The sequence below is a fragment of the Bombina bombina genome, chromosome 5, assembly GCF_027579735.1.
Source record: "Bombina bombina isolate aBomBom1 chromosome 5, aBomBom1.pri, whole genome shotgun sequence".
NCBI classification, from domain to species: domain Eukaryota; kingdom Metazoa; phylum Chordata; class Amphibia; order Anura; family Bombinatoridae; genus Bombina; species Bombina bombina.
The window spans coordinates 570,005,613-570,018,323 of NC_069503.1; the positions used below are offsets into that span (position 1 = coordinate 570,005,613).

A 12,711-nucleotide genomic window follows, 5' to 3' on the forward strand; every position below is an offset into this window, starting at 1 on the left:
AAGAGCTTTGAACTTTATTTAATTTAGAATAGGGTAGGGCATTTTTTTATTTTGGGGGGGTTTGTTATTTTATTAGGGGGCTTAGATTAGGTGTAAGTAGCTTAAAATTGTTGTAATATTTTTATAAATGTTTGTAACTTATTTTTTTATTTTTTGTAACTTAGCTTTTTTATTTTTTGTACTTTAGTTAGTTTATGTAATTGTATTTAATTGTAGTTATTTGTAGGTAGTTTATTTAATTAATTTAATGATAGTGTAGTGTTAGGTTTAATTGTAACTTAGGTTAGGATTTATTTTACAGGTAATTTTGTATTTCTTTTAGCTAGGTAGTTATTAAATAGTTAATAACTATTTAATAACTATTCTAACTAGCTAAAATAAATACAAAGTTACCTGTAAAATAAATAAAAATGCTAATATAGCTACAATGTAATTATTATTTATATTGTAGCTATCTTAGGGTTTATTTTACAGGTAAGTATTTAGTTTTAAATAGGAATAATTTATTTAAGTATAGTGTAGTGTTAGGTGTAATTATAACTTAGGTTAGGATTTATTTTACAGGTAAATTTCTCTTTATTTTAGCTAGGTAAGCTATTAAATAGTTAATAACTATTTAATAGCTATTGTACCTAGTTAAAATAAATTGAAAGTTGCCTGTAAAATAAAAATAAATCCTAAGATAGCTACAATATAATTATTATTTATATTGTAGCTATATTAGAGTTTATTTTATAGGTAAGTATTTAGTTTTAAATAGGATTAACTTAGTTAATAATATAAATATTATTTAGATGTATTTAATTAATATTTAAGTTAGGGGGGCGTTAGGGTTAGTGTTAGACTTACATTTATTATAGTTGCGGCGTGGTCAGGGAGCCGCGGTTTAGGGGTTAATATGTATAGAGTAGCTTGCGGTGGGCTCCGGGAGCGGCGGTTTAGGGGGTAATAACTTTATTTAGTTGCTGCGTTGTAGGGGGGCAGATTAGGGTTGTTTAGACTCGGGGAACATGTTAGGGTGTTAGGTGTAGACAGCTCCCATAGGAATGAATGGGATGTCTGTCAGCAGCGAACTTGTACTTTCGCTATGGTCAGACTCCCATTGATTCCTATGGGATCCGCCGCCTCCAGGGGTGGCGGATTGAAAACCAGGTACGCTGGGCCGTAAAAGTGCCGAGTGTACCTGCTAGTTTTTTGATAACTAGCAAAAGTAGTGAGAATGTGCCGCACTTGTGTGCAGAACATCTGGAGTGACGTAAGAATCGATCTGTGTCGGACTGAGTCCGGCGGATCGAAGCTTACGTCACAAAATTCTACTTTTGCCGGTCTCGAGCCTTTGATAACTAAGGCGAATCAGCCTCGCCACAAATACGCTGCGGAATTCCAGCGTATTTGAGGTTGACGGCTTGATAACTAGGCCCCATAGTGTCCAAGTATAGATAGGACGTAAGCATAACATCAGGCTTGATAGCGCCAGTGGTAGTGTTAGATGTGGCTAGAATTTCACCCTCAGCAGCATCGTCATAATTGTGGCATCACAGATGTTATGGCGGCATTTGCGCTTCTTGGTATGCTGAGCTTAAGCATTGCTGTTAAAAGCATAGGCAAGAGGTGCTGGAGAGGTAAAGCTTCTCTATTCTGCTGGCTAGCGATTCTTATATTAGAATTTCCTTCCAAGCTTTGTTTCTGAGGCCATTTGGGATGTTTTAATAAAATATTAGAGCAGGAGCTAACAGAACCTGCGTCCGTTCAGCTCCTCAGTTGGCTCCGCCCCCACAAGTGGAGCAGTATTTAACAATCCCGCTTACATGCTAATTCCACTAGAAGTAAGATTTTTGTGCATGCCAGGTAAGGTGAGTAATATTTTCACTTGCACACTAACTCGATGCATACAAAAAGCAAAACTTTGAATATTGTGTCAGCATTAATGTATTCCCCCATAGAATTCAATGGAGCAAAAGGAAAAAAATGTAACACCCTACTCGTGCTCAAACCTGATTTTATATTCTCAAGTGCGCTAACCCAACATGAAAATATTAATATTTTACATTCCAATGTTCTTCACACAGCAGAACATGTTCTAATTATTCATAAATACATATTTCTACATGTATCTGAAGATACATTGGCACAATATATATCTATATCTCCCTCTCCCTATTTATATATATATAGTTTAAAAGAATGGTTACAGGCACAGGACAAGACCACCGGCCTGTCTAAAACTGAAGGACAGTTAGTACATATACATAAACATAAAGATTCACTTTAAAAATACATGTAAAAATGTGTCTACCAGTTATATATTTCTCTCACTGGTAGGGATCACAGAAATGTCCATATAATAACACATTTTTACCAATATAAAATAAACCTTCTATTAAAGGATTTTCAATAATTTGGAAATATTGGAAAACAAATATCATAAGGTTATAAATATCTCAGAAATCAGGTATCCTATGAATGAATAAATAAATAAATAAATAAATAGAGTCTTCAAGAGTACCAAAGGTACAGTATTTATCACAAAAAATGTGTGTCAAAAGTTCCCAAGTGAATAAGTTGAATCCAAAAATTAGGTAAGTTGGTGTGCCCAAAAAACCAATGGTGACAGAAGAAATTCCTACTTACAAAAAACGACCTCAATCAAATGAGGTAAGTGCCGCGCAGATTGTTAAGTAGTAGGTTCTTCAGTTGATCCGCCCTTTAAACGTCTCCTAGTGTAGAATGCTTCTCTGTCTCCCCTCTCATATGTGTTATGGTCCCATCAGGTTTAAATGTGGAAATAAAAAATAAAACAAAAATAGTGCAATATTGTTTTTGCAAACACACTTAGTATTTATTATTAAAAAGGACAAAGGTAAAACTTGCTCACATTTGGCAACCTCAATCCACATATGAGGTATCAGAAACACTTATTGTAACTGTGGTATAACCACTCACATAACACTGGAGGACTGTAGAGAGTTTTGTATACAAAAGTCCATGTAAAAGTCCATATACTGGATCAAAGTGATAACCCTAAGAGCGTATAGCTAACCAAAAGTACTCCTTATGTGTTTCAAAGGTACTTTACAAACAATGTTAGCCTTTTTCTACTGTATATATATAGGAATATCTATTTGAAAATACTTTGAACATACTCCCCTACATGCAGAACATTGGAATGTGAAATATTTATAGTAAATACGCAGTGTAACACTTTATTAAATATGAATATTGCATTAAATATGCTTTCTAATGTTTAAATCAACTCCTATACACACACATATATATATATATATATATATATATATATAGGTAGCCCTCAGTTTACGCCGGGGTTAGGTTCCAGAAGGAATGGTTGTAAATTGAAACCGTCATAAATTGAAACCCAGTTTAAAATGTCAATGGGAAGTGAGGAAGATAGGTTCCAGGCCCCTCTCAAAATTGTCATAAGTAACACCTAATACATTATTATTAAAGCTTTGAAATGAAGACTAATAAAATAATCACACAACACAGAATATATAATTAAACTAAGTTAAATGAACAAAAACATTTGCTAAACAGCATTATAAACCTAATAAAATAATCACACAACACAGACTTCACTTGCATTTTTCTGCAAACATTTCTTTCTATGGATTCCAATCTGGACTGATTTATAGACAGGAAGATCTTGTTCCTTTGAAATCTGCTCGATAGCTCAGGTCTGGTTAAACTGATTAATTTCAGCTTGCTTGGCTTTGCTGCAACACAAGCAGACAGCTCCACCTACTGGCTATTTTAATAAATGCACTGCTTCTCAATGCTTTTCAATAGCAGTCATAGCAGTCACATGACTGGAAAAAAAGGTTGTTATTCTGAAACAGTGGAAATTGAACCGTTGTAAAACGAGGGTCACCTGTATATATATATATATATATATATATATATATATATATATATATATATATATATATATATATATATATATATTATATATATATATATATATATATATATATATATATATATATATATATATATGTGTATATATATATATATATATATATATATATGTTTATATATGTATACATATGTATGTATATTATTATTATTATTATCGGTTATTTGTAGAGCGCCAACAGATTATATGTGTATATATGTCTGTAAATATATATATATATATATATATATATATATACACACATATAAATACATATGTACACACATATAAACATACATATTTAGACATGTATCTATGTATCTCTATGTTAAAACCCTCTTTAAACCCTTATAACATTTTGTGCAATATTTTTTAAAAAATATTAGTGTTATTAGAAGTGTAACTATACTTTTAAATGTAATTTTTATGTGGTTAATGGTTTTTGTTTTGTTTTGTAAAACAGTTAACCAGAGCTCTGTGGTCGTGCTATCCCGACACATGTTAACTTCAATTGCGCTCAAGCGATCACGTTTACTTTCAACTTGTAATACAATCGCTACATCCGATGACTGCAAACAGCCATGATAGACCAGATATCTCTTCCGCATAACTGTTTGTGCACCACTCGTAATCTGTCCCATTATATTATTATTGGTTATTTGTAGAGCGGCAACAGATTCCGCAGCGCTAATATTGGGAATTTATATAACTGCTAAAATTTAAATTGTCAGACCTATTGTTTGTTCTTTGTTCCTTGTTGTTTATTCTGCGAACATATTAGTGAACATAACATATGTGTGAAGCTAGAGTAATTCATTTAACTTTTAGATTGTTATTTGTATTTTTTCCAATATAAAAAGAAAATAGTTAATATGACGTGTAGTCAAGTCTGTGTTTTGTGCAGTTGACACAATCAGTTTAGAGATATATAACATGTTATATTTTGTTTATAAATAGATAAAGTAGAAAAATAATCTGATATTTCTGTAAGTACATCAAAGGTGATTACTATCCATTTTATGTAACCTTCATGACACTCAGAATACTTTTTTACTTGTATTCATTCCAATTTTCAATATGTCTTGAATTATGGTTTTATGTAACAAAATAGCTCACTGAGTCCATAGAAGAGAGCAGATGTTTCTTAATGATGTATATTGTCCTTTACAACTCCATCAAAAATGTTGGCATCCCAGAGAAAAAAGGCAGACCTTGAAGAACTGTATTTATTTTCAAGAGGTTTGAATCACACAAAAAAAACCTTTACATAAATTTCTAGACTGTATAATAGATAACGGACACAAAATGCGTAGGCTTTAGACATAAGATTATGAAATATTTATAAACTAAAAAGAAACGTAAGAAAATAAAACCTAATTTCTTTAATAAGTATAAACTGACGGTAAAAAAATTAGACATTTTTTATTTCTATAGTATTGACCTAGAACTAGCATTGAAATAATGTATTAGAATTGAAATATCGATAATAATAATAAAAATAATTATTAATAAAGATGGCAGATGAAAAAAAATATTTCATTGTTTATTTTTATTTATTTTTTGGTTGACCTATTTATAGGGACAGTAAAACCTTGTAATTACAAGATATTTATGTTGTTTTGCTATAGAATAACATATCATCCAAGTCTAAGGATTTTTTAAAAATTAATTCTCATTGTTTTACAATAGCCAAATTCCACCTACCACTTGCCTTATATGGAGTAGTCTATCTAGTCTTGAGTCTGCTGACAAAAAGACTAACCGCAGTCAGACTATTAGTATAAAATGCATTGTTTTTCAGTTGTTATCAGTTAAAACCAATTAGGAAAATATATCAGTTAAAGCCAATTAGGGAAAAGACAGGTTTAATGACCTAAATGTGTATTACTTATAGGAGAGAAGGGAAAGAGGTGATATAGAAACTTCAAGTATATTAAGGGGCTTAACCCTTTGAGTGCTAATGACGGCTCTAAGCCGTCACAGAGTTTCTCACTCTGGTGCTCATGACGGCTCAGAGCCGTCATGAGCACTCTCCCACCTTGAGGGAGATCTGGGGGCTCCTTACTGCTGCTACCCCGGCGATCGTGCCTGTAGAGTGACAGGCATCGCCGGGGCTTCACGTGATGCGCGGTGACGTCATGCGCAATTACGTGATGACGTCACCGCGCAACTTTATTTATACTTAACAATGTTAAGCATAGGAGGAGGGGGCATGCTGCTTAGAAGCCTGTAATCGCATAACCTTTCCAACAATGTAAGTCTTGGGGGTCTGTAAAAAAAAAAAAAAAAAGTTAAAAAAAAAATTCAAAAATAAAAAAATCAAAAGAAAATATTAGCACCCAGGTGGGAAATGGCTTAGCAGCCAAAGGGTTAATAAAGCTGAGGTTCTAAGTAGACTTGTGCACTACTAAATAATTAGTTTCCGACAAAACATACGGAACAAATATTTTGAAAATGTATTTTTTTCTCAGAATATTAATTTGCTGCTTTACAAAATGAATTAATATACATTCGCTTTTTTAAAACAAATGTAAATGTTCCTTTACTGCAGGTGAAAACATAACGAGTTATGCCTGTATATAGTACAAAAATACTAAGGGTAATAGCTGAGATATTATGGGTGTGCAATTATAAAACTATTCTTTAAAAGATCTCTAACTGCAATAGAATTTAATAACTGACACATACAAGATAGAAAGACCATGCAATACCAGTTACTTTGAATTTAATATGAGCAGTAGAATATCTTCTGGCAAATCTCAACGTTAATTAATTTTTTCCATCCCCCTGTGTCATGTAACATAGTAACATAGTAGATGAGGGTAAAAGAAGTTCACTGAGCTCAGCTTTTACAGATGCTACTTGATTTGCTATAAAGAAGCTCCAATTGAGCCATTAGCAAATCACAAAATGCATATATGTATATACTGTGTTCTTTAGCACATGCTCAGTGGAAGCTGGAGCCTCAGAAAGTATGCATTTAAAAATAATGTGCATGTTTTGATAATAGGAGAAAATTTGTTTTATCTTAATCATTGAACTGTAATTTTGACTTTAATGGACTTTTAACCATTTGCACCATATGGACATAGGTAACTACATCACACAGATCTTTGCCCAGCGTACCGATAGTGCTCCCTTTAACATATGATGCCAGACCGCCAATACAGACTGAGGTTGTGCTGTGGTGGTGTGGGAGGCAAGAAGGGAGGCAGGTGGGTGGCCCATTGCAAGAGGGAGGTGGGAGAGTGGGGAAGGAGAGGGTTGACTACGCTACAGAAAAGAAGGGAGAGGGAAGGAAATAAAAATGCAGCAATGGGGCTTATGAGAGGGGTAGGGGGACCTAGACAATTGGTGGGGGGATCTCTACACTACAGAAATATTTTTTTTATTAATAAATAAAATGAAATAAAGAGATTAAAGAAACTGAGTACTAGCAGACAGCTGCCAGTACCTAAAATGGTGGAGACCACTGGGAGAAGAGTCAGGTTAGAGAGCTGTTTGGGAGGGATGTGGGAGGGTAAGGGGGATCCTACACTGTAGAAAAGTCTCTAAAACTTAATACTGGCAGACTGTCTGCCAGTACCTAAGATGGAGGTGAAAAGTGTGGGTGTAGGGGGGGCATATCCGGGCAGCAGCCATGACAGGATGCAAAAAAACAGAAGCTCTGCAACCATGACAGATTATCTGCCACATATCTGCGAATATACTAAGTATCCTAGGTGATAAGTTTAATAAATGAATGCAAGTTATTATGCCTAGTTGATTCATATTTGTATTATCAAGCTACATTCAAAATGGAACGCTAGACTGGACTGTTAGAAGCTGAGGTGGTGGCCTAGATCTCAGACCTCTAACACCCTTACCCCGGTTATCCGGGCAGAGCAGTTAACTTTAACCGCTATCATACAGATACATTTGAGGAGACTTTGGAATTTAGATTTGATGATGGAGACTAACCACATAGATCTCCTACTTGCACTAACAGTCCTATTAGACAACCATACAGCTATGCTCACAGCAAAGATATATAAAAAAAGGAGTCTATAGCCTCGTTTCACACTTGCTAAGAAGCTTCGGTACATTACGATATGCAGGAACCTCTGAGCTGGGATCAAGCAATCATACCAGAATTGAACAAGCCCAGTCTTGAATTTCATCCACTAAAATGAAGTAAGAATTTCATTCCATGTGGCTAAGTGCCGTTCGACAGCTCAAATCCTGCAGAGTACTCTACATGGGCAGAGAACTCACAGTTGGAGGAAAAATTGGGGAATACCCTGGTAAGACGATCGGCTACAGGCCCCTTTTGCCTGCTATAACACACAGACTTTAGTATTTGAAGCAACAAAATGACAACTCCACAACTAAAGCTTACGCCGTTAACTGGTGTTGATGGCATCATTCAAGGCTGGTGGAAAGAAATGTATTATGGGACCCTGGTGGCATTATCCTACATTCCTTTCTTTTGAAGTTTCACAAACTTTCAAACAATCCAGAGTGAGATAAAGAATGTATTTAATACCTCTCCATTGATGCCTAACATTGTACCAATAGGTTGAAGCCCTGTTTATTATCATATTAATAGTGTGGTTACCTATAAGTTACACTAAACCAAGGACTATTAGTAGCAAATTTTCAGATATGTTTGTGAGTCTGCGTATGATTTATGCTCACCTCTATGATGTTTATCAAAAGTTGCTAAACCTAAGCAGCTTTTTTGGCTAACTCTGGGACAGTTTACTACAGACGTGTACTTTTGTAAAATACTTTATTTAACCATTGTATTTCAACAGATGACTGGAATTAACATATATGTCATGTACTTTGGCTCTGTACAAATATTTCAATGCTCATTTACATTTAATTAATTAGAGAAATGTTCTGTCTTAACTGACTATCATGGATTAGTTTCCATTAACACTGCAAAATATATAGTGAGGTTTTATGGCAAATAGTTTTTATTATATGGGATTACAGCTGTAATGTGAGATGTTTCTCAATGTCCATGATATATGGTTTAGTGTATTAACAGCATTAATGTATAATTTTTTTCATAAATGCCCTAACTATGAGAGGACTCATTTTTGGCAATCCACTATCTTTGGAAGATTACCTCAGGGGTATTAAATAAGATATTGCTATTGATAAATCCTTTTTCTATATAAGCTTACTATTTAGGTCACATTATTTGTTGCCAGATTTTGTAGTGCCCTATTGAAGCTATCACTCCTTATGCACTAACCTTAGTTCTGTTGCCTGCGGCCGGGGCAATAGTACATGTAGCTGAAGTTAGCACTACCATAAGTCGTCTTCTTACAGACCTATTAGTTGGGAGGTATGGAGAGTCTCCACTTTCATGAGACCTACCGGCTGAGGTAATAATAATATATCTTATATACCAATTAAACAAGTTCACTGGTCTACAATCCCATAATATTAACTTGATATTCGAGAACAAAGGCTTCAATCATAAATCACTTATGCTATTAGATCCTATATTCTTCCCTTTTATGTAGTTGTACCTTTGCCTTAATAGTGGTCACCCCTAGTAGTGGACAATATAACATATTTTCACACTCAGCTGTAGGGATTGAAAATAATATCTGTAATTAGCAAACTATCTATCTATTTAGGTATTCATATATAGGCCCCGAAGAAAGTACAGTCGATATAGTTACGCATCTTGTTGTAATGCTTTGGTGCATTTTAGTGTCTCCTCACTTGTATTCTTAGAAATAACTCTACATTATTTCCACACCACCTGCTTAGCTAAGTTATCTAATGCATCATATTATATTATTGATATTATTTAATGGTCTAAGAGTGACCATCTGTATCACTAGGTTTCTTCTAATATGTGAATTAAGTTTTCATGAGTACAAGAGTGACTTGTCATAGTATGAGAGAAACTATTAAAATTATAAAGAGGTTCCAGATTATTTTACTATATACATTGAATGCTACGTGAAACCCTATTTCCTCTAACACCTACCTTATGTATTTGCAGAAGTGACATTTTCAAGTACTTTGTTGTCATAATACTACAATGGCTAATGTTTTATATGTTATTTATGTAACTTGTTTAATGTTGTGACTTACAACAACCTCAATAAAAGATTAAAAATAAAAAAAAGTGAGAGTGTAGGGGGAGAGCTGTTTGGGAGGGATCAGGTAGGGATCAGGGAGGTAGGAGGTGTCAGGTGGGAGGGTAATCCTTACACTAGAATATTTTTATTATTTTATTATTACCCAAAAAGCAATGGCAAATCATGCATATCTGCTTATTCTAAACAAAGCACAGAAAATGTAATAACCATTTGTGTTATGAATGCACAAGCCATATGTAAATAGTTTCAGCAGTAAGAAAAAAATTAACAATTTTCTTTATGACCTCATTAGTTGGCGAAAATGGTGGCATTAAATATACCAAAATAGGCCTAAATCAATACCTTGGATTGTCTAAAAACAAAATCTATAGTTTTGATATCTAAGAGCTCTCACAACATCAACATTGTGTGGAAACAGAATAAAGGAACAGAAAATATTCAAAGAATCACTTACAGTAGAAGAGAGTTGTGAAACCTGCCTTTGTATAAGGAAAAAAACAGATAAAGATATCTCATAAACTTGCCTAGCTGTTTTCAAACAACCAGCAGAATAGTCTTATAATTTATTAAAGGGACAGTCAACATAAAAATTGTTATTGTTTAAAAAGATAGATAACGCCTTCACTACCCATTCCCCAGCTTTGCACAACCAACATTGTTATTTAATATACGTTAAAACATTTAAACCTCTAAATCTCTGCCTGTTTCTAAGCCACTACAGACAGCCTCTTATCACATGTTTTTTTAATTAGCTTTTCACAACAGGAGATTGCTAATACATGTGGGCCATATAGATAACATTGTGCCCTCTCCTGTGGAGTTGTGCAGGGTAAAGCACTAATTGGCTAAAATGCAGGTCAATAGATAATAAATAAAAAGTCATGTGATCAGGGGCTGTCAGAAGAGGCTTTGATACAAGGTAATCACAGAGGTAAAAAGTATATTAATATAACCATGTTGGCTGTGCAAAACTGGGGAATGGCTAATAATAAGGGATTATTTATCTTTTTAAACAATAACAATTTTTTTAATAGACTGTCCATTTAAAGGAGTGATAGCAAAATGCTAAAATTTGGACAAGTTTTCCTCTGAATTCATCAGGTTAAAGTATTCTGTAATTTTATTTTTCCAGTTCAATATATTTTCATTAAGAGATTTGAAAATATACTTTTGATTGATCCTTACCTGCTGACGTTTTTCAAACTCCAGTTTAATACGAGATTTAATACAATTGCAGGTATCCTGATAGGTCTGCTGAAGAGCAATCTCCATTAGATGCTTGTGGTATGCTCCAGCCAAGTTGCCACAGATAAAAATAATCACATTTGCAAGAATCTAAAGATGGAGAAAAATGAATTGCTCATTAATTTGACCTGAGCGATATTACCAGACATATTTTACAAATAGACTTTTACAGCTCTGATACATGTTTATAATCTATGTATTTTAGTAACGCTCTTGAATGATGCATTTGAACTAGCATATTTTAACCATTACACTGCACAAATTATTTCACTGCCCTTCTTTAAAGGGATAGAAAAGTTAAAATTTAAATTTGCAGAATGGCAATTTAGTTTTAAATATAAGCATTTTTGCAATATACTTCTATTAGCAAAAATGCTTTTAGTAAAAGTTGGAAAAAGAAAAAAAAATTCCTAGAGGGGACAAAGGGGTAGATTTATCAAAGCCTTCAGCAGTCTGTATTTATGAAGCAGCAGTCATCAGACCGCTGCTTCCCCAACCTCTTTGCCAACTCTTAGGTGGTGAATTTCATTCTCCCCTGTCTCATCCGACCGTGGAGATTGACAGCTCCTGCACACGCATGATTGACTGTGTGCGGGCAGGGGGTGACGTTGCACAAGAGCGTAAAATTGTGTTTTTGTGAAATGATTAATTCCGGCAGTGGAATTCAGCCCGACAGAGACGAGCTGATGTGGACAGGGGCGCTTATGTGCGCCCCTGTCTGCTGAAGCTTGATAAATCGACTCCAAAGCTACAAACAAAATGTTACTAAATGCCTCTGATGATCTATATCACCATCTAAAACATAACAACAGTTTTTAAAAAGCCAAAATAATTTAGAAGTCCTAAACATATATATCACAACCGAGTGCAAAATTCAAGTGTTGTCCCAAAGGGGCCGACAATATGAGTGGTATCAAAATATATACAGTAGTTCAAATAACAATTTTCCCTATTATAAGGCAGCTCCACTTCAACCTATTGTATCAGTGAAAAATGATCACTGTAAGCTATTAGGTGCCTCTTCTGTTTATATTTTCTATTAAAAGTTATTACTGTTTCAGCAGCATACGCACATATGCTACATGTGACTAAAGGGTCAGAATTCAAACACCATTCCTCCCCACATTGTGGGTGGTGGTGTATATTGCACCAATGCAGGCTTAAAGGGACAGTCTAGTATAAATGAAACTTTAATTATTCAGATAGGACTTTTAATTTTAATCAACTTTCCAATTTAATTTTATCATCAAATTTGTTTTTTTTCTCTTGGTATTCTTAGTTTAAAGTAAACATAGGTAGGCTCATATGCTAATTTCTAAACCTTTGAGGGCTGCCTCTTATCACATGCTTTTTAAATCTCTTTTCAACACAAAGAGACAGAAAGTACACGTGGGCTATATAGATAACACTGTGTTCATGCACAGGGGGTTATTTAAGATCTAGCAC

The 12,711-nt window shown here is 34.2% G+C and overlaps 1 protein-coding gene across 1 annotated transcript in view; it reads right to left on the reverse strand.

Annotated features, from left to right (window-relative positions):
- ADCY2 (adenylate cyclase 2) overlaps window positions 1–12,711 on the reverse strand; it is a 1,612,539-nt gene that overhangs the window by 760,469 nt on the left and 839,359 nt on the right. Inside the window, exon 4 of the mRNA XM_053715803.1 lies at window positions 11,206–11,355. Coding sequence (XP_053571778.1) covers window positions 11,206–11,355 — 150 coding nt within the window. The remainder of the gene's footprint in view (window positions 1–11,205; window positions 11,356–12,711) is intronic.